At 39.1% G+C, this 24,000-nt stretch overlaps 1 protein-coding gene across 14 annotated transcripts in view; it reads left to right on the plus strand.

Moving 5' to 3' along the window:
- GRIP1 (glutamate receptor interacting protein 1) overlaps positions 1–24,000 on the plus strand; it is a 684,764-nt gene that overhangs the window by 477,425 nt on the left and 183,339 nt on the right. For 13 of the 14 annotated variants that reach the window (XM_086712887.1, XM_086712895.1, XM_086712890.1 and 10 more), the window contains exon 2: positions 18,924–19,004. The exons of the other annotated variant lie outside the window; for it this stretch is intronic. In XM_086712887.1, coding sequence (XP_086569013.1) covers positions 18,924–19,004 — 81 coding nt within the window. The remainder of the gene's footprint in view (positions 1–18,923; positions 19,005–24,000) is intronic. 14 annotated transcript variants of the gene reach the window in all.

Consider the following 24,000-nt stretch of genomic DNA (forward strand, 5'->3'; position numbering starts at 1 on the left):
ATTTATAACACCCAAGAGTACTTGCCTTTAGCCATATTTCACTTTTTAAAATAAAATTTTATAGAAAGAAATTAAAAAGTTCTTTTTTTCAGAGTTGTTGCCAAACTGGATAATGATACCACCCTGTCCTTTGTCATCATTTATCATGTAAAGCACGGATACTAGTGCATCCTCATTATTTGAAGAGCTGTGGCGGCCTTGTTATTTGGTTGTTTCTCTTTTATTTAATTAAAATTCTGAACTGAATTGTAACATAAAAAGCATCCCATGTGTAGACAGTGTACATCCTAGCGTTGGGCTGTAAACGAAACAGTGTCACTGAAGATACTTAAAGGAACAAAGACAAACAAGATTTGTGCAATTAGTGAAAATTATACATAAAGGATCAGATGAGCAAGCCGTCTTTCTCAGTGTAACTTAAACCTTTACGAGGAGCAGTAGTTCTGGGGCCACCAGGGCACTATAAAAGAAGTAATTTAATAAATGATATTCTAGTACCATCAAAGAATTGGCATTCGCCCACCTGATGTGTCTGGGGTTGGGGACTGAGTTGTGCTTCTGGGAGGATTTACCATATTATTTTTTAAAGATATGTTTTATATTTAATAGGTTTCATGTGTATTTTTAGGATTATTTAACTGTGTTTTTAAGGAGCCATTTTTAGCCTCCTCAGAACTCATCTCTGAGTAACTCAATTATGTGTGAACAGCAATGTCTTTGTTCTCAGTTGTCAGGGTTCTGACAATCCCTCAAAATAAAATAAAAACATATGAAAAAGAAAAAGTCTAGGCCCTTAAAAATCCCCCTTTGCATGATTTTTATTTCTACTAAATATGATCAGTTAACATTTGTCAAACGTGCAAGACCTCCTTGAATCCTTACCAGGCCCATGTTGCACAAAGCAGCTCGTATTATTGGGCCTGGGCTATATACTGAGGTCTTCGCATGCATTCTCCCAGTTAATTCTCACAAGTTTGATATTCTCACAAAATAGATATTGTTATCCCTATTTGAGAGATGAGAAGATTAAGGCTTAAAGGATTTATGTTATGCGCCCAAAGTAAATGGAGACACCAAGTTTCAAACATTTTATGAACATAAAGCCTGTGTGCCTTGCACATTACTATGTTCACTTTATTTTTTTTTAGTTTTTTTTTAAAATGTTTATTTACTTTTGAGAGAGAGCGAGAGAGACAGAGTGTGAGCAGGGGAGGGGCAGAGGGAAAGGGAGACACGGAATCTGAAGCAGGCTCCAGGCTCCGAGCTGTCAGCACAGAGCCCCACATGGGGCTCGAACCCACAAACCACGAGATCATGACCTGAGCTGAAGTCGGCCGCTTAACCAACTGTGTCACCCAGGCACCTCACTATGTTCATATTCTACAAAAGAACCCCCATTTCTATGTTTGAATTGCTTGCAGTCATATTAGCTGAGAAACATTAGGCATTAGGTGAATATAATATAAAAATAGTGTGCACATGCACTCTGTTGCTGTAAGCCTTAGGAAGAAAATTTCTGTAATAAAAAAAATTTTTTTAAATGAACAGAGAACGCTAGTAAATGTATTTCCAAAGAAGACATGCAGATGGCCAACAGACAAATGAAAATATGCTCAACATCAATAATCATCAGGAAGACGCAAATTAAAACCACAATGAAATATCACCTCACACCTGTCATCAGCTGTTATGAAAAAGCCATAAAATAAGGGTGGGTGAAGATGTAGAGAAAAGAGAACTCTCCTACGTTGTTGGTAGAAATGTAGGTTGGTGTAGCCACTCTGGAAAGCAGCATGGAGGTTCCTCAAAAAATTAAAACTAGATCTACCCCGTGACCCAGCAATTCTACCTCTGGGTATTTACCCAGAGAAAACAAAAACACCCATCCAAAGAGATATATGCACCCCTATGTTTACTGCAGCATTATTTACCACAGCCAAATATGGAGGCGATTGTCCATCCATAGATGAATGAGTAAACAAGAGGTAGTTCATAATACGAGGGAATGTTACTAAGCCATAAAAAAGATGGAAATCTTACTGCTTGTAACAATGCGGATGGGCCTAGAGGGTATTGTGCTAATTAAATGAGACAGAGAAAGACAAATACGGTATGATTTCACTTACATGTGGAATCTAAAAAACAAAATAAATGAGCAAACAAAATAAAACAGAAACAGGCTCATAGACACAGGAAACAAAGTGTGGGTTACCAGAGTGGGGGTTGCAATAGGTCATGGGGATGTAGTGTACAGCATGGGGAATGTTGTCAATAATATTGTAATAACTTTGTGTGATGGAGAACTAGACTTGTGGGGATCATTTTGTAATGTATAAAAAATATCAAGTGACTTTGAGGTACACCTGCAACAAATAGGATATTCTAGGTCAATTGTACGTCAATGAAAAAAAAAAAAAAGGAGGGGCGCCTGGGTGGGTCAGTCAGTTAAGTGTCCAACTTTGGTTCAGGATGTGATCTTGCAGCTCGTGAGTTTGAGCCCCTCATTGGGCTCTGTGTTGTCAGTGCAGAGCCTACTTCAGATCCTCGGTTTCCCTCTCTCTCTCTGCCCCTCCCCTGCTTGCACTTTGTCTCTCTCTCTCTCTCTCAAAGATAAACGTTAAAAATAAATAAATAAATAAATAAATAAATAAATAAATAAATAAATAAATAAATTTTTTAAAAGGAGAGGGGGTGCCTGGCTGGCTCCGTCGGTGGAACATATGACTCTTAATCTCGGGGTTGTGGTTTCAAGCCCCACGTTGGGTGTAGAGATTAAAAATAAAATCTTAAGAAAAATAAAATTCAATTTTTTAAAAAAGGAGAAAAGGAGAAAACTAAAGGAGAAAAGGAGAAAACTAAAAAGACTTTCCTTCTCTCACCTACTTCCAAGTGGCTTATCTTTGCTGATGGCAGAAAAAAAAACAAATGTGGCAAATGTTTGCGTCCCTTCTATTTATGAAATTTGCAATAGGCCTATGTGATTTTGCAATCTAGATGAGAAGAGATTATTTAGTGGATGGACATCCAGTTCTTTTTTTTTTTTTAATTTTCTTTTACATTTATTTACTTTTGATAGATGGAGAGGACAGAGCACAAGTGGGGGAGGGGCAGAGAGAGAGAAGGAAACACAGAATCCAAAGCAGGCTCCAGGCTCTGAGCTGTCAGCACAGAGCCCAACGCGGGGCTCGAACTCACAAACTGCGAGATCATGACCTGAGCCAAAGTAGGACGCTTAACCGACTGAGCCACCCAGGTGCCCCGGACATCCAGTTTTTAAGTGTGATAGACGTTACTCACCAACCAGGTCACCCTCAACTGAGCCTGGGGGCCTGTGAGATGAGGTCCACCCTTTTTATCAAGTTCCATCTCAGTTACATGCAAATATGCGAAGCAAGAGCTTTTGGGGTCAAATGGAAAAAAGATAAAGGAAATGGAAAAAGATGATTTAATTATGCAGGTTGCTTGAGGCTTTCTGGTATTTCTTCACCAAATTTAACATCTTTTTTTTTCAATTAAGTTTGTAGGTATTTAAGAAAGGTGGTAAAGTTTTCTACTTGGTTGAACAAAGAATTGTGTGACCTAATGGATTTTTAGCTAAAATCTCCCATAATTGCAATTTAAAAAGTATCCCTTGAATTCGTTTCCTGGAGGGAAGATACTGATGGGAGCAGAGTGTGAGCGGTGCTTTCATATTTCAGTTTTATGATCTCTGTTTACATAAAGGTGACGTTTTTCAGATAACACACAAACGCTTGAACTTACTGCAAGCAATACATCCCTAATTGTCAAAGAAGCAAATATCTGAGCTTTATTGTACCCAACATAGCCATTCCGTGTTGTTTACTCCATCACAATAAATAGCAAATGTTTTGTTAAACTTGTCTTAAGCAAAATAGAAGCCAATAAAAGCTGCATGTATACAGTGAAAAAACACAAAGCCAGACTATACTTAAAATCAGTACCCAGATTGTTCAATGGATCTACACTCGCATGCATAACCTTTATGCAGTATATGTGTAGACAGTACGCGTCAAATGGTAATCATGCCCACCTCTACGATATCTGCTATGCTGTGAATATTCACTCTAGACCCCTGAGATAAACGGACTTCTCACATAGCTGCTGTTCTTCTATACGCTGTGCATCTGCACTACGTATTTGTAGACTGTCTCCAAGCTAAATTGCAATTTCTCCGAAAGCATCTCTTGATATAATGTGGCAACCCCAAACATAGAATTCTGAAGTCTATGAATTTATATAAATTAAAGCACAAATTTGCATGTATTTTCTAAAAGGTGACGTCTCGAATATTATAGGAGCTCTGTACCATTTTGATTCTTGCCATTAGCTCTAAGCTCTTGCTCATTTTACTCTAGGGCTCAAGAAGAAGTCACTGGGATAAAGGTGATGGCCTCCAACTTCTGCCCATTATATTTTCCCTGTAGAATAGGAGAGAAGGGATACTTGGGGGTTGAAAGATCCTTTTAGATCTCCTGTTCATATGCATAATTTTTCCTACCAGTACTCATAAATAGATACATACGTATGGATACCTACATCTATCAAATGCATATGCATGTATTTGTGTGTATTTATGTATGTGTGTATGTAGATATACGGATACAGATATATAGTTATACAGATATAGATGCAGACCTTCCTGATTGCCTCATATGGCATTGATATACACTGATCTGGAAAATTGAAACAATGTTTATATTGGAAAATACTTAGCAGTTTGCTTCTTAACATTGGATTTCATAAAAATCTGTTTCAAAATATACTGTGGCTCCGAGTTAAGTGCCTCGAAGTGCCCTTCTCAAGCTTTGACAGTGTGATTTTAAAATACCTTAAGGCAAATTACATGGTAGATGAGAGTGAGTCAGAGAAAGTTTTAGTTATCATAGATGAACCTCCTCTAAGGTGTTATTGCTAATAAAACCCAATGTAGTTTTCCATGATTTCTTTCATGATTGAAGTGTCCCAAAGCAGACCCTAATTCAGTAATGAAACTGACAACAGTGATGGAAGAAAAGGTTTCTTTTATTCTGGATGTTTGTACATGTCAGTAACTTGTTAATTGGAAAATTGGAAGGGTCCTACCGAGTCTAATGCTACAAAATCGGTTCAAAATTAAACATTCACATTTTGTGTAGTTGAATTGCATTTTCCATGTTTGTCCTCATTGACTACAAAAGCTGAATCTTTGTTCAGGCAAGATTTATGGGAAAAAATAATGAAATTGATGAAGTAGACACAACCCAAGGAGAGTTAGACAAGCAAGTAATTCGTGAGGAAATTGTATGTCTGAATAATTTGTCTCAGAAGCAAATGAAGATAATTTGATCATCTTTGGACTATTAAATCTAGGTACCTGGGTTTTAATTTTTATTTTGCCACTGACAAATTGAATCAGAATAGACTGTTTAATGAATGTCAGTGAATTTCTCCCACTGAAAACTCAGCAAACGGTAGCCCAGAGCTTTGAAAAAAATGATGTGCCAACTATCTGCCTCTTCATTAAGATAGAAAACGGAAGGACAGGTTGGACAATGGTCATATTGGTTTACGTTAGTCAGGTAACACACTTCTGTCTCCACTACAGGTTGTTTAAACTCTATTGAGGCAGTGCAGCGATACTAGGGAAAGAAGGGTCTTTGATGTCAGGCACCTGGGTTCGATTCGTGGCACTTATTAGCTGTTTAGGCTGAGACAGATTTTTAGCTTCCCGGAGATTTAATTTTCTCATCTGTAAAAATGGGGAAACCAGTGTCTATGACTGTCAAAGTAAATCCCCAGTCAAAGGAGTTCATGTGGTGGTGAAAAGCAGGTCGACGATTACAAGGTGGTATGATAAGGGCTCTCATGAAAACATAGATTTGTTGCTGGGGGCTCTTTTGTTGCTGCTGGCTCTTGTGTCTCATTCAGCTTCCTCACTCACCAGGTGGAGGGATGTGGAGCCATCACCTTTGGAACTCAGATCAGTCCTGGTGCTTTATTTACACTGTTTATTCAATCCTCACAGCAATCCTAAGAGGTAGGTACAGAACTATTTCCACTGTAGAGGTGAGGAGACTGGCGCTCCAAGAGAATAAGTAACTTGTCCCTGGTCACGCAGTAACTAGCAAAGCCGTCCAAACCGTGAAAGTTGCAGTGCAGTAAAACTCTGGTGCATTAAAATGGGTTTAATGTTTTGCATCCAAAAATTGTTTCCGGTCCAACACCCTTGCAAGGTTTCATCTGTATAATCACTGCCTCTCACTGTAAAACCAGAGAGTATCCAAAGTAGGGCTTTAAATAACAAACCTCACAGACTCCCTGGATTCTGACAGCCATGATAAATCCTGCTTTAATCATGCATGAAAAACACATGTCATCTGTTTGATAAGCAGTCATCTGCTGTTGCTTGACCTGGCGATGAATTAATAAAGCAAAACATGTGGCAACTCGAGGCATACGTATGAAGTATATTGTTCCCAAAGCATCCAAATGTGATTCTCACCCTTCACCTAACGGGCAGAAAGGTGTTGACTCTAAAATGGCATGTAGCGACACTAGCCCGCACTTACAAATTGAGCTGACACCTGGGAATGTTCAAAACTATAAGCCATTAAAGAAAGCGAGTTCAGAGAATAGGCCCTGAAAGGAGCCAAGGCCAGAAGAGATGGCAGTCTGGGAAAGAATGGCTAATTAGGTGTTAGTCACCGGGCTTCATAGGCTCCCTGTGAAATTATTAGGGGCAGCAAAGAGTCTGCACCTGTCTGTCCTGTTACTCTGCTGCACAGAACCACTCCTGAGTCTGTAAACTCCCTACTCTGGAGCCCGGATCTTTGCAGAGATGGGCTGGGGGAGCCAGAGGAGGAGGAAAGACAGACTTCAATGATCTCCTTTGCCAACCGCATGAGGCGTACCGCCATTTTCTTCGTCGTCTTGCTGGGGGTGGCCTGGTCCAAGATTTATTTTCCCCCTCCAGCTGCATGAACACTAAAGAAAGGCTTAAAATATTGTAAGCAGCAGGCTATGAACGTGGTGTCTGGAATACTAGAGGAGAAAAGAGAGCATCCCACAATTTATTCATTGTAAGATGATAAACCACTTGTAGGAACTAGTTCATAAATGCTCTATCAGTAGAGAATGGTTGGCATAGAGGAAGAGTTAGAGAGATAAATTCAGCCAGATTTCATCTCCTAAAATACTTGGAGCTCTTGGCTAAAAGGCATTCTTTCAAGTGATTTGTTTGTGTGCCAGAAAACAAAAAAAAAAAAAAAACCTTGAATCTTATATCGTAAATTAAGCTAAGAATTCATGACAAGGAAGTGAGATCTGAAAACTGGGAGATGATATTTTCTTTTCTAAATTCAAATTCCGGGAAATCAAATGCAGCCCAAGTCCCTGTCCTCTATCAATATGTGTAGTCAGCGAGAACACACCCAGACGTGACTGCTCTCTGAAAATGTGCCTCTTTTTCATACACACACACACAGAAATTATAAAAATGGATGTGAATCAAATTTTGGTAAATAACACATCATTGTGGTGAACAGCTGACTCTATAAAGATGTGTAAGTTAAAGCTTCATTTCTGCACTTGGTTTCCGGGGAGCATTTAGGCATCTTATTTCATTTCTATAAGCCTCTATCTCCTCATATGTCAAGTAGTATAATTGTGCCTGAACAATTATATTGTTGTGAACATTGATTATGTCTTAAGGTATTAAGAACAATGCTAGGCATGTAGTATACCCACACTGCTTTTGATATTTTAAAAAAATTTTTTAATGTTTATTTATTTTTGAGAGAGAGAGACAGAGAGGGAGAGATAGATCACAAGCGGGAAGGAGCAGAGAGAGAGGAGACACAGAATCTGAAGCAGGCTCCAGGCTCTGAGCTGTCAGCATAGAGCTGGACGCAGGGCTCGAACCCATGAACCTCAAAATCATGACCTGAGCTGAAGTTGGACGCTTAACCAACTGAGCCACCCAGGTGCCCCACTCTCAATTTTAATATCATAGTAGTTGCATTAAATTCACCATGGAATACTATTTAGGATGAGCAATGGCACATTCTTCCTTAAAACTAGAACTCCTTTTGTAAAATGAATTTCTCTCTCTCTCTCTCTCTTTTTTTTTTTTTTTTTTTTTTTTTTTTTTTTTGGCTATTCTAAGTGTTATTGAGTTGTGAGGATAAGATTATACACATAAAGGACTTAGATTCATACTGTCATACCATGAGTGTTCAGTAAGTATTAGCTATAAGTGTTTATAGTATGGTCAGTATTATTTACATCTTAAAATGTCTTATGGTTGGGCGCCTGGGTGGCTCAGTTGGTTGAGTGTTCGACTCTTGATTTTGGCTCAGGTCATGATCTCATGGTTTGTGAGATTAAATCCTATGTAAGTCTCTGCTCTGACAGCGTGGAGTCTGCTATTCTCTCTCTTCCTCTCTCTCTCTCTCTCTCTCTCTCTCTCTCTCTCTGCCCCTCCCATTATCTCTCTCTCAAAATAAATAAGCATTTAAAAAGATAGTAAATAAAATGTCTTATGGTTGACCCAAGTAGTTTGAACTACTTATTAAAGAGAGCACAAAGTCTGGGGCGCCTGGGGGGCTCAGTCAGTTAAGCCTCTGACTTCGGCTGAGGTCATGATTTCACTGTTTATGGGTTTGAGCCCCCTGATGGACTCTCATTTCAGGGAGACATTCTTTGTCTCCCTCTTTCTCTGTCCCTCCCCTTGCTCGCACTCTGTCTCTTTCTCAAAAATAAATAAACAAGAGAGAAAGAGAGAGAGAAAGAGAGAGAGCACAAAGTCAGAAGTAAAGGTCTGTAAGAAAGTATTTAGAATACTTGTAGAGGAAACCCACGGCATTGATGTATAATGAAAGAAGTATCTAAAAAATCTTACATGATGACAATCAAACCCTAATTCTTCTTCATGTAACTAATATCTTTCACATATAGCCAGGGAATTCAACCTGAGGTTCACTTTTCCTTGTTTACTTCGCGCTCCAAAAAATTCTGGTTTAATCCTCTTTCCCCGTTACCATAAAGTCTCATCTCCTCTTTCACTGTTTGGATTATTAATGACAGTAGACCCTTGGAAAAAGTTTTGGTTTTTCTTGGCATATTGGAAACATCCTTTGGAGTATTGTTTCTGAGGACCCACTTGAGCCATGAAGGAGGGAGTTGGGAGTCACACAATGAGGTTGGCTCATATGATCCTTGTGGTTTGGTCAGATCAATGACCCTGGGAAAACAGTCTGGGCTCCTAGCTGCAAAATGTTACTCAAGGTTAAAATCTATACTACTTATTTTTCCCCATTCTTTTACTCCAGGATGCTAGATACAGAGACAGATTTTTCAGCTTATGTGTTAGAAACTAAGTCTGAATGGTGGTGGTTATCCTTTTTCGGTTTCGTTTTGCAATTTGTCAGCAGTAGTGACTAGCTGATCATTTATTTGTATAAAGTCGTTTGCCAGCAGTTGGCATTTGTTTTAGCTTACACTATACTTGGTTAATAAGAAAAAGGGGGGGAAAAATACTAAGTCACTGAACCAGATTGGAAAGTTGCCTTAGTTGTAAAATTGCATAATGTCACTGATTGCTGGAGCAACAGGTGAGGGCTTTAAAGGTTATTTTCTCAATAATCAAACCTATACCAGAATGCTCCCCCCATAGCTATAAGTGAATCCTTCTTTTATCTAATGATATCCAGTGTTTCTTCCCTCACTGGCATGAGATTTAGACCTCTTTTTTTTTTTTTTTTTAGTTTTTTTTTTAATGTTTATTTCTGAGAGAGAGAGTTAGAGAGAGACAGAGTGGGAGTGGGAGAGGGACAGAGAGAGAGGGAGACACAGAATCTGAAGCAGGCTCCAGGCTCCGAGCTGTCAGCACAGACCCCATCGCCAAGCTCTAACTCGTCAACCGCAAGATCATGACCTGAGCTGAGGTCGAATGCTGAACTGACTGAGCCACCAGGCACGCCCCAAGATTTAGACCTCTTAAAATAAAGTCGCCCTGATTGCATTTTCCTTCCTCTAATTTTTTTCCGTAAACTTTGACCTGTTTCTTGTAACTGAAATTTCATACTGAAATTTTCTAAATATGGAAAGCTTTGCAGTAAGATCACGTAAAAGAAGAGTTCTTGAAGAGCCCTGATTTTACAAAAAGCTCCATCTTTTTCTCTACGAGTTATATTAGATATGCAAAAAGTGTCCCAGACAAAGGGGCAAAAAAACCTAAGTGATTTAAATAATCAAGAGATACAACCGTTTAAATGATCCACTTTTGACGCCGTGACCATTGTTATTGGGATGTTAAAAAAAAAAAAAAAATCTCAGTCTTTTCAATGGAGACATGTTTAACATTTTGTTTCACGAGTTCGCTCAGGAAAATCTATGTACTCGTAAAAGTTTTTCTCTAAAAGTTACTCCAGTTGAAATTGTGATCAATATGTATCAAAGTAACTCCTTTTTTAAAAATTGTTTTTTATTCAGCTAGAACTAGCATACGGTGTTATATTCATTTCAGATGTACAGTGTAAGGATTCAGCAGTCCTATCCATCTCTCAGTGCTCACCAAGATGAGGACACTCTTCATCCCCTTTATCTGTTTCACCCGTTTCCTCACCCCCATCAACCACCAGTTTGTTCTCTGTATTAATCAAAGTAACTTCTTCATTTCATCTTATTTTTTGGTCAAAAATTGGGGGAACCTTAGTTACTCCAAATGTTTTATTTCTATTGATCCTCCCACCAGGCTCCAGTTCTATTATGTATAATCATATGACCCCCCCCCCCAAGAATACTCAGATATGTTCTAGCCTATTGCTACCCACATACTGCTTCCTGAATAATGGTGCACTTTTTTTTACGTTTATTTATTTTTGAGAAAGAGAGAGAGAATGAGCAGGGGGAGGGGCAGAGAGAGAGAGAGAGAGCGAGAGAGACAGAATCCGAAACAGGCTCCAGGCTCTGAGCTGTCAGCACAAAGCCCAATGCAGGGCTCGAACCCCTGAACTGTAAGATCATAATCTGAGCCAAAGTCAGATGCTTAACCAACTGAGCCACCCAGGCACCCCAGTGATGCACTTTTTAAATAAGAATTAGCAAATGTGGCTTTAGATGCCCAATGCTCATTACCCTGAAGTAACTCATATTTTTCACCACATTCTTAGTCTAATGCTAAGCACCTGTGGAACCTACACGGTTTCATAATGTTAAGATACCGAGAATATCAGCTGCCATAATCTGGTGGTTAAATCAAAGAATTAAAGTGTATACTCTCCCTACATATAGCAAATGTAGAAGCTGTACTGACTTTAACTTTTTAAAGTTTTTAGTTGGGATCTGTTATGGTAATGAAAATAGGCTTCATGGCATTGTGTCCATCCCTCTAGAAATACTGATTCCTTGGTGAGGAGGCCAGCCTGTGACTGCTGTGACTCTTGTTCATCTGTTCCTGCTAGAAACAGTACTTAAGAAGAAGCATAGGGGTTATCATTTATGATTCAGACACATGAGCAAGAGGAATGCCAGAGGCAGAAAATGTGCAATTTCATGCTCATTAATTTCAGAGAGGATTTGCAAATTAACCTGCCTCGAGATATTACTCTTCGAAACAACCTGTAGGCATCACCAAGAGGCACAGTTATTGCAGACCACTTCCACAGGTTGACCAGATGCTCGGGGGCTGCAGTGGTCCTATGTATCCCCCCATGAAGATCATAGGCCAGTTTCTGGGCCGGAGACCTCCCTGGTTCCAAGAGAACTGTGCACATGCGTCAAGGGAGCAACTTTGTGTCTGAAGAAAAAGAGTTTAAGGAGAGAGTACCACAGAAGAGTCTCTCCCCCATGTCCCCACCATGACGCAGGACATAACTTTACATTTTCAGTCGACTTTTATTGGCTAGGGGGTAATCACACCATACTATTTCCTGTCTCCACCTTAATCCATCCACTGCTGTAGGTAATCTAACCTTAGATGTATCCAGTTACCCCCATGAACTAGCCATTTTAGGGTTGTAAAGGGGTTTAAAGTGGATCAGGAGAAGATGAAATTCACTCAGAATCGTAACACTGCACCAGTTTCATTTCCATTTGAGGAAATAATTCTATAGGTAATTTGATAATTATCATATTTAAGAACTGGGAATACCGTTGAAGCCATTCTGCCAGCTTCTTTGTGGGCTGCCACTGACACTATCAGGTGACGAATAGGACAGATGCATCCTCACTGCCCGTGCTGTTGCTGTTGGGTCAAATCAACTGGACCAGGGCTTCCCAACCTTTAATGCACATACAAATCACGTGGAGATTTTGTTAAATCCGATTCCATAGGTCTGGGCTGGGACCTGAGATCCTGCGTTTCTGACAGGCTCCCAGGCAATGCCCAATGCCACTTGTCTATGGACCACATTTTGAGTAGGAAGGAGTTAGTTAACGGGGCAGTGAGGGAGAAAAATGGTCTTATACGACCGGCCTGCAGCAATCTGAGCTCTATGGTTGGCATGGTGTTTAGCTGTAAATATGTAATCCCCGAAATGGTTATGTGATTGTGATATAATTTTAGAGGACATTCTATCATTGTGACAAAACCACTGTACCTTTCTTTGTAAAATGAAGTCATTCTCTGTTTGGATGATTTTTTTATTTGATGTTCAAAAGTCAAAGACTTGGTCCCATTTAAGAATGTAAAGCACATCTGTGTCTGATCTATAAAACTATACAGAAACCTGCAGAGCCAAGGATAGACAACAATGCCACGCAGATGCAAAACAAAGAACACAAGAGAGGAGGGAAAGACAGTTGGAGAGGGGAAAACCATCTCTTAATAGGAAGAAGACTGTCCAGGAGCAGCACACCGCCTCTGCCTCCTGCCATCAAGCTCAGATCATTCCTCCTTTCTTCTGGTTTAAATCTAGTGTGTGGACTATTGTATCCCATTGGGCAAGGAGATGAAATTAATTCATGCTCATGATGAGTTGTAAGCAGGTATCCAACCTGCTTCCATACACCAAAGCAATAGAACTGAAGCCCATGTAAGACTCAAGAAGTTTCTGACTCTAGAAAAGATTGAGAGTGCATTTTTCGTTTGGTCCTAGGGGAAAAAATATTATTTTATCAAAGATTAGGAACCATTTGGGATTGGAGAGGAATATTGTGCTGTATCTTTGTGCTTTTCTTTAAATTATGCAGGGAATGGTGCTTGTATTTATACATTATTTTAATAAGGATAAGACATAACTAAGTTCCATTGTCAAAACGCTTTGACAGCTATCCTTCCGGACATCTTGCTTAAATTTTAGAATGTGCCCCAAACCGCCAAGGCAGCAAATGAAACTGGAGGTCTAGTATCTAAAAAAGAGAAACGGCCGGCTTACAGCACATTCATGCTGGGCTGGGATGAAATGAAAAGATTATGGTCCCACGTCACACAAAACTTCCATGTTAGCTGAAAACCAAAGTGGCCCATTTCTTGATTTTTCTGCTTGCGGAGCTCTGGATGAGTTCATTTCAGTGGCCCTCCCTTTCTCTTCCCATGCCCCTCCCCACCAGCACCTAAGCCCATGCTCATTTCTCCCATCAGCCAATGAAGCACATGTTCCAGTCTCAAACCCATGAAGCAATAAGGATTGCTCAATCACCATTCCACTTAAAGTTTTATTATCTTTTATCCACTTTGATTCTTAGTTTGCACACAGTAGGCACTAAAATTTCTGGGATGTAATTGAATTCAAGAGGCAGATCATTCCCTTCACAATGGATTTCATTTTGTTCCATTCATGAAAAACAGTTTTCTTCGGAGTTGGTAATGACGTGCATGAACATTGTGGCATGAGCTGCCTATCTCCCCGCTGCTAGGAAGTGGTCCTAATGTTTAATTGCACAAAATGCCTTCCCCCCCCCCAATCAAGAAGTTAAGAGATCTGCTGGCTTAGCTGGCGCCTCAATTGTGCATAATTAGTTGCTAGGCATTGTTTAGCATAGGCTGATTAGTCTCAGCCAAAGGAAATTAATTTTTTTTCTTCAACAAAGCCATGAAAACGGCTCGAGATTCTTGAAACCATAGTCATATCCTGTCCCGCTGGGAATCCCAGACACTGGGACTAGGGCAGGCAGGAGATGGAGAGACAAGAAGCAGCCTGATTACACATGGATGCTATTTGATACCAAGCAACCATTCAAGGTTGTGAGAACATGAGGGGACCTGAGTCCATTCCTCAAGATGTGGTTTTCTCAGCCCCAGCATGGGCTTTGGTTGTGATGCAGAACGAAGGCGCCTGTGTTTGCTTTCCAAGTTTACAAAAACCAGCTTCACTCAGAATATGTAATCAAAACAAATGATTTGTGTTTGCCACTCCTGTGTTTGGCACATGGGGAGACTGACCAAACTTGGGGGAATGAGAGGGACAGATGGTCTTCCCATTGTTCCACTTCTGTTGTAAGTATATGCTTGACTAAGCCCTTTCTGTGCCTCTGTCACAGTGTCGATTCTCCATTTAATGGAGGGCATTTTCCCTCGCTTCATGGGATGTCACTCTAAAGGGGACCTATGCTCTTCCTTGTTATAACCAATACATAGCCCCTATGACAGTGGGCGGTCATCATGTGTGACAGTGATTATTTAGCTGCTAAGATGTCATTAGAGAAGGTTGACAGTTCTGACACCCTATGGTGCCCTTAATAATTACTTACAGCATTCACTTCAGTGAACAGTAGCTCACCAGTTGAATGTCTGCTTTGCCCCTATGGTGACTTTCAGTAAGGATCCCTTTTTATGTGATCTATCATCAAAGTCAAGGCTGGAAGTCCTGTGTGAAAATCAGAATTCTTTTGCTTAGAGGCATTATCCTAAAGGACGTTTGATAAATCTTTCTGTAGTCTGAATTAAAATTAAAGGAAATATATTTTTTATTTTAAAAATATTCTTTTAACATGTATTCATTTTTGAGAGACAGAGAGAGACAGAGCACGAGCTGGGGAGGGACAGAGAGAGAGGGGGACACAGAATCCAAAGCAGGCTCCAGGCTCCGAGCTGTCAGCACAGAGCCCGACACAGGGCTCAAACCCACGAACCCACGAGACCATGACCTGAGCTGAAGTCGGACACTTAACCGACTGAGCCACCCAGGTGCCCCAAGGAAATATATTTCAATATTAGTTTTTATAAAGAGTCACAAATTTTTTAAATACATATTAAGTCAGTCCTTAACAGCTATTGGAGGATGATGTGACATTAAAAGGACTTGGCTATAAACCTAGAAAAAGAAAATCAGAGATAGGAAGAAGGATGGTCCATAACAAACGTTTGACTTTCTTCAGGTTGCTTATTTATAATTAATTTATAATAAATCTATAATAAATGCCCTAGGTTGAAAAGTTGAATATAATTCAATCATCTATCAGCAAATGTCTAATGAATACATGTTATGTGTCAGGCACTGTTCTGGAGATAATATCTACTGATTGATTCTTTTCCTTATTATTTGACCTATTTTTTTAACTCACCTGTGTAATTGAATGGAACTTGGAAGTCTGTTTAGTGTCTCCCTGATAAAATAAAGAAGTATTAACGTGGGTCTTATATTCAGGGAACCTTTTAAGACCTTAACTGAGGAACAGTGAATTGTACTGGCATGTATTTTAAATTTTTATCTTCCAAAAAGTGAACTTAAAAGGATGCATTGATACTATGGTACAACTTAAATACACTTCATTTTAGGCCAACAAATATATGGAGGAGGGGGAAATGAGATTGCTATACACACAAAAGAAATTAGCTCTGATTGCTCATTTTCATAGCCTTCTCCATAGGAATTCAACTTACGTTTTGCAAGCTGGCGGCTGGAGTGTTGTGTTCATTTGCTTACCTGTATGATACAGAAACATGCAAAGAAGAACCTATCAAAGCTCATTGTTCATGCAAGAGGAAGTAGCATAAGGAGGAAAGAGCATGAGAATAAAAATAAACGAAATTCAGTCCAGACTCACTCTAGATGTGTGTTCTTCTATAAATTTACCTCTCTGGACTTTAAGTCCTGACTGTAAAATGAAAAGACTAGCCTACATTATCCCTTGTAACATGAAATTCTGATGCTATGTCAACCAGTCTCCATTAAGGAACACATGAGAAAACCACAATAGAAGACTCCATAGCTCTCCATGACTTTCCGCTTAAGGATTAAAAAGGTGCCCCCGACCTTCTTGTCCTTTAGTAACCTGCTCTAGAGCCATCAGCCACTGATTTATTCAGTGTCTTTCCTCCACTTCTACTTTCAAACAAAATTTGAATCAAGAGTTGACTTTGAGTAGATCACATCAAGAGTTGATGTCCGTTCTGTAATGGGCAGCTTTTCATAAAAGGCCCGTGATGCCTCCTAGAGGTTTAAAATAAACAGATGTTCTTAGAATATCTTAGAATGTATTCTTAAAAGCAAATGTGAGATGGTGCCACACTGCTGTGTTGCTGTGCTCAGCTTACTTCTCATGATAAACGTTGCCAGGATTCTGACTTGCTTTCCATTAGGAATTATTGCTTTCACCTTGATTGACTTTGGCAAGCTATTCTTAGATAATGTCAAGTTTACTTCAGTCTGGAACTTTGACCAATACAACTTTGGCTTCTAGATGATTGTTTACTTTTGTTTATGCTCAGTAAGGACACTCTTAATACTGGGAGAAGGAGCGGGAGACTGGGGAATGGATATGTAGAGGCTGGCCAGGTGGCCATCTATAATGTGGTTTCAACCTTTTAGGATGTGCATAGCTAGACTATGTCAGCTCTAAATCAAGGAAACTGTTTTCAAATATAAATGAGAAAACAATTTCACCAAAGTTGTCTACTTTTGTAGTGCAAAGTGGTAAATTTCTAAAGAAATAGCTCCTTAAAATAGAACATTGAGTGCAAAAAACCCCAGAGTCTCCTGGGTAAATCTCTTATTGCCCTTTAAGAAAATCCAACACTGGATTCAACCCAAGACTTTAATTGGCTGGACTCTTGACAAACTGAAAACGGAAGAAAGCTTTTAGGCTTCCAAGATGCTATTCCTAAAACTAGTTGTTATGATCCATATCTCCTTGATTCAGCGCTCTGTACTCATACATATACAGTTTCAAAGATTTGGATTATAAAGGGAAATATATTTTTAGTTGGTTTTATAAAGAATCCAAATTTTCATATATAGTAAGTTTGTTTTAATAGGTGCTGTATAAAACACATTGCCTGGTTATTAAATCAATACTGTGAGGAAAACTCAAATACTCAAGTGGAAATGATGGGGCAAATAAGAGACTTTTGTAGTGCAATGTTTACATTTTGTCTTGTGGTTTCTGATTATACTCAAAATTGCATCCGCATCGAGAAGAGTCAAAGATCCAGGATACTATATTATAAGCAAAAATGATGCTGTTGATTATGTTGGTATCTGAAAGTTGGTACATTATATCTGTGGTTGAAAGAACATAAAGAATTGTGTGACAAATGGAATATAAACATGAAACAGCGTGATTTCCATTTTTTAAGTTAATTGCAGCTTACAACAGTGTTAATCTTTGCTTTTTGTCATTGCTTCTAAAGGCCTTGTTAGTTTTATGAAGAAATCATGAATCATTTCAACCAGAAGTACATCCTAGAAAGGAACTGAGTTCCCCAATTTTGAAACACAAACCACTTAGTTGGGAGAATTAATGTTTTCAGATGATAAAGCCTACTTGCCGAATTAACTCCTTGTTATATTTAATAGTTTGCATTGTACAATACAGTTCTTTTTAATCATCTAGTGATTTCCTATTACAACAACACCCACAACAAACTTACTTTACAGTATGGCCAGAAGTACTGTTTGGGTCATCTAGCTTGACTCGATATGCTAGATAATTAATTTACATTATGTCCACTATGGCCATACATATCTTATTCTTGAAAATGTTTAAGACTGTCACTCAGACATCTCTTACTTTATACAAATGCCCCGTGCAAATTAGGAAGAATTCTTCCTTTCTTTTTTAACCCTAACATTTGCCATCCTAGTTCATTACTCCTGTATTCCAAGCCAGATTAAATCCTTTTCTATATTTAAATAAAACCACTTTACTTAGAATTTCATAGATCCATCACCTCTATGATCTTGTCACCTAGTGTTTTGCTCATCTAGCTTCTTGCCTGTCACAGATATGCTGAGCTTTGGTCCTTCTGTCTTTTCAGTTGTTCTCTTTATGGTTCTGCAGGTTATTTTTATATCTTTCTAAAAGAGGGCAGATCAGCCCATTGCAATATACGTCCTCTTTTGCCAAACCATCATTCCTTTCCTGTTCTCAGCATAGCTTCTCTGGTCTTACTCTAAATGTCCATGTCCCTCCATATATCTGGATGCCATTTTGCACTTCCAAGAGGAACCCACTAATTTAGTGTGTCTTTATTTTCCTGCAATACTAATGCTCTGTCATCTGCTTATAATGCCCTGTCATCTGAAATATAACATTTCGTTTCATTTCCTTTGTTCTTCTACCTGATTATTCTTAGTGCCCACTGAGCCATTTTATTCTTTCTTTGTCTTCCTCTTATTGATATTCACTGATACTTATTTATCAATGCATGTAGGTGACAGGCAAATAATTTGTATGCTGTATTGCATAGTTCTTACCATGTTATGCCTTCACGTACACGACAGCTTGATCCTGACAGTCCTAAGAGGTAGATGAGAAAGTATCTCTCTCCCTCTTTTATAGGGGAGAAAACCAATGCTCAGTGCATTTTAAATGACTTGCCCCACAGCTAAGCCAAGGTTAACACTCCGATCTCCTGACTCTTTCTACCATACCATACCATATCACCTCTCTCTGGCAGAAGGATTGCAGTCCATTAAAAAATCTTCACTGCATTAGAAACTGGATGGAAATTAACCAAACGCTTCATTGTACCTTTGCAGATGAGAGCCCCTACACTAAATCCGCCAGCCAGACAAAGCCGCCTGATGGAGCGTTGGCTGTGAGGAGACAGAGCATCCCAGGTTAGACCAGACTGTTGGATTTTTCAGCTGTTTTACTTTTGAACCCTGTTATTTGGTGATCCTAAACAGTTCCAACTTGGTAATAAAAATCAATGATATTTCATAGGGTATAGACTGCATTCCACCCAACTTGTTCGAAGGATATTCATAAAAACTAGACTTTGGAAAAGCTTGCCAACTTGTGAGAAATCATCCGATGTGCAACTCCTTGGTAAAATGACTTGGAGTTATGTCAGCTCTCACTCATTTACTTACTCTCTTCTCTGTTTTCAGGGGGTGACTTTCACGGCAGCATCTATTTCTTTATTGAGACGTACAAGGCAGAGCAAAGGGTGCAAAATTGCTGTGGCCGAACATATATATATTCTGAATAACAAATTACTCCTTTCTTCTTATCTCTTTGAACCTGGATTTACTTCCACTGGGCAACTCTTGTAAAATTCTGGGGCTTTGTCTCGTTAGGAAGCTGCGATTAGGATTCCTATGACACAATAAGTGATACCTGTTTTTTTCAAAAAAAACCATTTTGGACAAATATCTTAAAAGCCTTACCCCAACACTTCAATGTTTTTGAAGCTTTGAATTTGAGAATGACACAAAAGTTGTAAAAGAGGAAAAAAAATTCAAAATATTACTCAAAATTTATAAAGCTAGTTGATTTGTGAAAAACCTCTTATGGAAGTAACTATACTTAAAAGAAGGGTTAAAATCATTAACACACTTAGACATTTATAAAAATAATGCCTTTATATATTTTGGACAAGTGAATTGAGCACAGCTAAATCTTAGCTATGGGATTTTAGAGCATAGCATAGTAGTTTAACAATTCAGGAGAAAGAAAGCAGTGTTTTCCAGGATTTCAGTTGAATGGTTTGGCAAATCTGTCAGTGAATAGGGGAATTTTTTCCATTTGAATGAGAGCAATATGAGTCCAGTTTCTGAGCAACCCTGTTCATGATTATTATTTACTTTTATAAGAATGGCATGTGGTTATTTTTATTCTTGCTGTGAAGGCTTAGATTCATTATGAAAGTACATGGCTTGTAAAGAGCCATCTTGTGAACATGCTATATACATCCTTGTCTGGGTGTTTTGAAGATTCTAAAGTAATTTGACTTCTATAATTAGATGGCATCACCCAGTGCGGAGATTTCTTCTATTCCATCCCATAAGCCCATCATTCTTAGTGCTGATCACATTTAGAAAAACTACTGTAGTCAGCGATGGGCTGTGTTCTCTGCTTTCTCCTTGTCAGCAGTAAGGAAGTACCCAAAGTTTGAAGTTCAAGAATGCCAGTTATCCATCAATTCCTTCTTGGCTTGTCTACATTAGCTAGTATGCAATACTCTTCTCTTGGGAAGAGTGAAGGGACTTCCTAGTGTCCTTTCCCCTTTATGTGATATTGAACAAAAGCACTGACTATAATTATGTTTTCTTTTCATGGGTTCTCTAGTGTTACTAAATTATAACATGTTTGAGGGTCAAACTTTTCCCTAAAGTCATTAAGTAGTTTTTTAAGTTACGCGCTAGGTACAAAGAAGTCGTTCATCATAATCCTTAGCTCATGACGTATAGTGATTCTTCATTACAGAACTTTTTCCTTTAGCCCTCCTTATATCAATGTAATTAGAATCAATTTAATTAGAATCACGAACCTATTTTGTAGGCTTCATGGGTTATTTTCTTGGGGTTTCAACATGGACAGACACCTTTTTGTTGTTCTTTAATGAGGTAGCAGCCAGAAGGGTTGGGGATCCTGAAAATTTTCTTACTTAGAATAGCCCAAGAAGAAAGTCGTCACCACCCAGAGGGCTAAGAAACCAAAGTGGTTAATAGCTGATTATTACTTACTATTATCGCAAGGAGAAAATTAAGGAACTTCTTAGAAACTGTTTGCTGACTGACTTCTAATACTTGGAATTCTGAACCTGTACTTACTTGACTTTTCTGTCTTACTACTTACAAGAACCTATTCTTGTTCTGGGGGGGGGGGGTTGTGGGGGGCATCCTCCCTTGATCTTAGGCCAAGAGGTCACTTAAGGAGAGATCTAACCCAGCATCCAGAAGTCTTAACCAGTCACCTACTATGTTTACCACCTTTACCCCATTACCCCTACCCCATGAGAAAGAGATACACAGAGGAAGAGGCAGGGGGAAATGCATGGCCTTTATTCATTGCTGGAGCTTTAGCTGAAAAATCCTGAAATGTTCTCTGGATGAACTCCATTGAACCACACGGAGCATAAAAGCAAAATGCAGGTTTACAGCCTTCGTTCCTTCCTCCTGTGCTCCCCTGCCAATCTTACTTTCCTCAAAGGTGTTTTACCACCTTGGTAGCAAGGAAAGATGTGTCTAGAGAAAAATGCAGCAAGGAACTGAAATGAGGCCTAAACAAGAGCGTGGCTAATCCAGCAGACCCTGGATCTTCTCAGCGCAAAGGTAACTCTTAGGGCAGACATAGCCTTAGCCCTAGGGCCATTTTGCTGCCCCGGGCACTATAAGCAAACACAAGGAAACTGGAACCTTCAAGGAGCTATGGCTTTCCTCACATCTACCCCCAGACTTCACTCTCAACCATCCAGTGATGGTGATGATCACTCACGTGAGCACTTTCTCTGATAGAAGGGGTGAGAGGTAGTGGAGGAAAAGTGTAAGGTAGGGAAAGCCATCTTAAACTTCTCTATCCAACTTTTATGAAAGCTCCATTCTTTGAAACTTATTCTACAAATGTAGACCTGGGGCTTCCTGGAGTAAATATTTATATACGTATACATAGATGAGATTTCTTAACATGGGCTCCACTATTTTCATGGCATAATAAAGAGTAATGTGTAATAATTCTGTCCCAAAGAAATAGCCTTGAATGTTAACAGAAATATAATTTGCTTTTTATTCATATTAAGATCCACCACCCCGTCTAAACTCAATCTTACTACAGCAATTATTTTATACTTCACAAGTCAAATATGTATCTTTTATGAAGTGACAGTTCTAGCTGTAAATCCTTTCATTCCTTTCCTTGTCCTCCGTTTCTCTTCTAAAAAACAACAACAAAAAAAGAGGGAACGGATTAAACATCCTTTAGGAGCAATGTACACTTGCTTCGGATAAAGGGGAAATGCATTATTCATGTTATTTGGAAACTTGTCATTTTAGCCATCTCTCTTACGACACTAAATGTGTAGGAACAAAAAAGATTTTTTGGCCTTTCATGAGGCTTTTTAAAATTTTAATAATGATGACAGTAAAAAAATGACATGAGTGTCTACGACCCTGAAGTTTAAATTTAGATGAAAGATCTGTTAAGTCTATTAAGAAATATTAAGGAGGCATATCTTCAGACTCATTTCTGCCCATTTTTTTATCAAAGAGAAGATGATTTCCAAGTACAAAGATATTTTGAAGTAACAGGTTCTCTCACACATCTGTTTATTAAAAACAATCTGTTGATCTGTTCCCCTCAGTCTGACAGATTACTGGTAAAGTTTACCACTTGAAGGTTGTGTCCAAATTACTAAAGGAAATCTGTACTGATTCTTAGTTTAACACATTGTACAATAATTTATGGTTTTACCCACTTAGAGATGAGGCATTTAATTACGTATGTCCAACATGAATGACGGAAAAAGATAGGATACTGCTATAGACCTCAAGGCTTAGAGTTAGTGTGTTATTTATTCGACATGCTTCCTCTTTCCAAGTAGGATAGCTTTCTTTTATTATGCTAGTCTTCACAAAGATTCCTGGGCAATTCACAAATACAAGAAGCTGTCAAGCGTTTCACATCCATTGTATTTGCAAACTTGGTGCCCCGGGAAAATGATCTTAACTCTGTAGCCAGAATGAGCTACAAAAGTTTGTGTAAGATTTCTGTTTTTGCTCCTAGAATATAAAAAAGACACTTATCAACTTGGCCATAATGGAATGAAGTCTATATCAGTCATTCTTGCTTCTCACGTTTGGGTGTTTGCTGGGGGAGTAAAAACACGGAGCTGAGTCTGAAATGTCCTTTAGCCTCAGACGTATACACCCAAGCTGTTTAGAATACATCCAGGAAGGGTCAACACCTACTGGAAAATCAGTCTGGTAAATCATACAGGGACATTGGCACCACGGAGAAGCTGTCAACCTTGAATTAAGAAGGAAAGGACAAGAATTTTAAAGGTTCTGCCCTCTCTGTTCAGCATTTCCCTGCCTTTGTTAGCACACAATTTGACACTTCATTGGTCAAAATCTTCATTATGACAGCATATATAGTGTGACATTTACACAGGATTTTACAGCTATGACATTGCTCAGGTGTATGAAGGGCATTTACTCTGGTTGGGGCTGGTTCTCCTTTCTTCCTTTTGGTTCCACCCTTGAGTTCCTCCAAAAAAGTGGGCAAGTCTCACAGGTGGTAAACTAAAGTCAGCTGAATCAAGCACGTATGAGGCATCACACAAAAAAAGGCGCTGCACAACGTATCCATATATCAAATCATCACATTGTTCACTTAACTTGTCAATTACATCTCAATAAAGCTGGGAGGGGAGAGGTAAAGGACCGTTACATTTCCAGTGTATTCTCATATGATTCAGAAAAGAAAAATTGATCTGTGAGTGTGTGTGTGCGTGTGTGTGTGTGTGTGTGTGTGTGTGTGTGTGTGTGAAGGAGTATTTCATAGTGGTCCTGCAACTCTTCTATAATTTTCAAATTATTTCAAAGATAAAAAGTCAAAAAAAAAAGAAGAAGAAGAAGAAAAAGAAAGGAATGGTAGCCTGGTGCACTAATGCTGCCCAAAGATACTGAGTCAAACTCTGGCGTTAGTGAGCTAGTGACCCATGCGGGAAAATACCAAGACAAGCACCTTTGCTACTCAGTCAGGCTGTCCCTGTGTCCTCAAAACATCCAGCGGGGCCAAGGTAAGGACAAGGGGACTTAGGTCTGGGGTGTGCCCTACCAGAGCCCCTCAGAGTCCACAGTAAGAACACAAAACAACAGGGTTTACTAGCAT

The sequence above is a fragment of the Puma concolor genome, chromosome B4 (assembly GCF_028749965.1).
Source record: "Puma concolor isolate L17-30 chromosome B4, mPumCon1.1.hap2, whole genome shotgun sequence".
Lineage (NCBI taxonomy): Eukaryota > Metazoa > Chordata > Mammalia > Carnivora > Felidae > Puma > Puma concolor.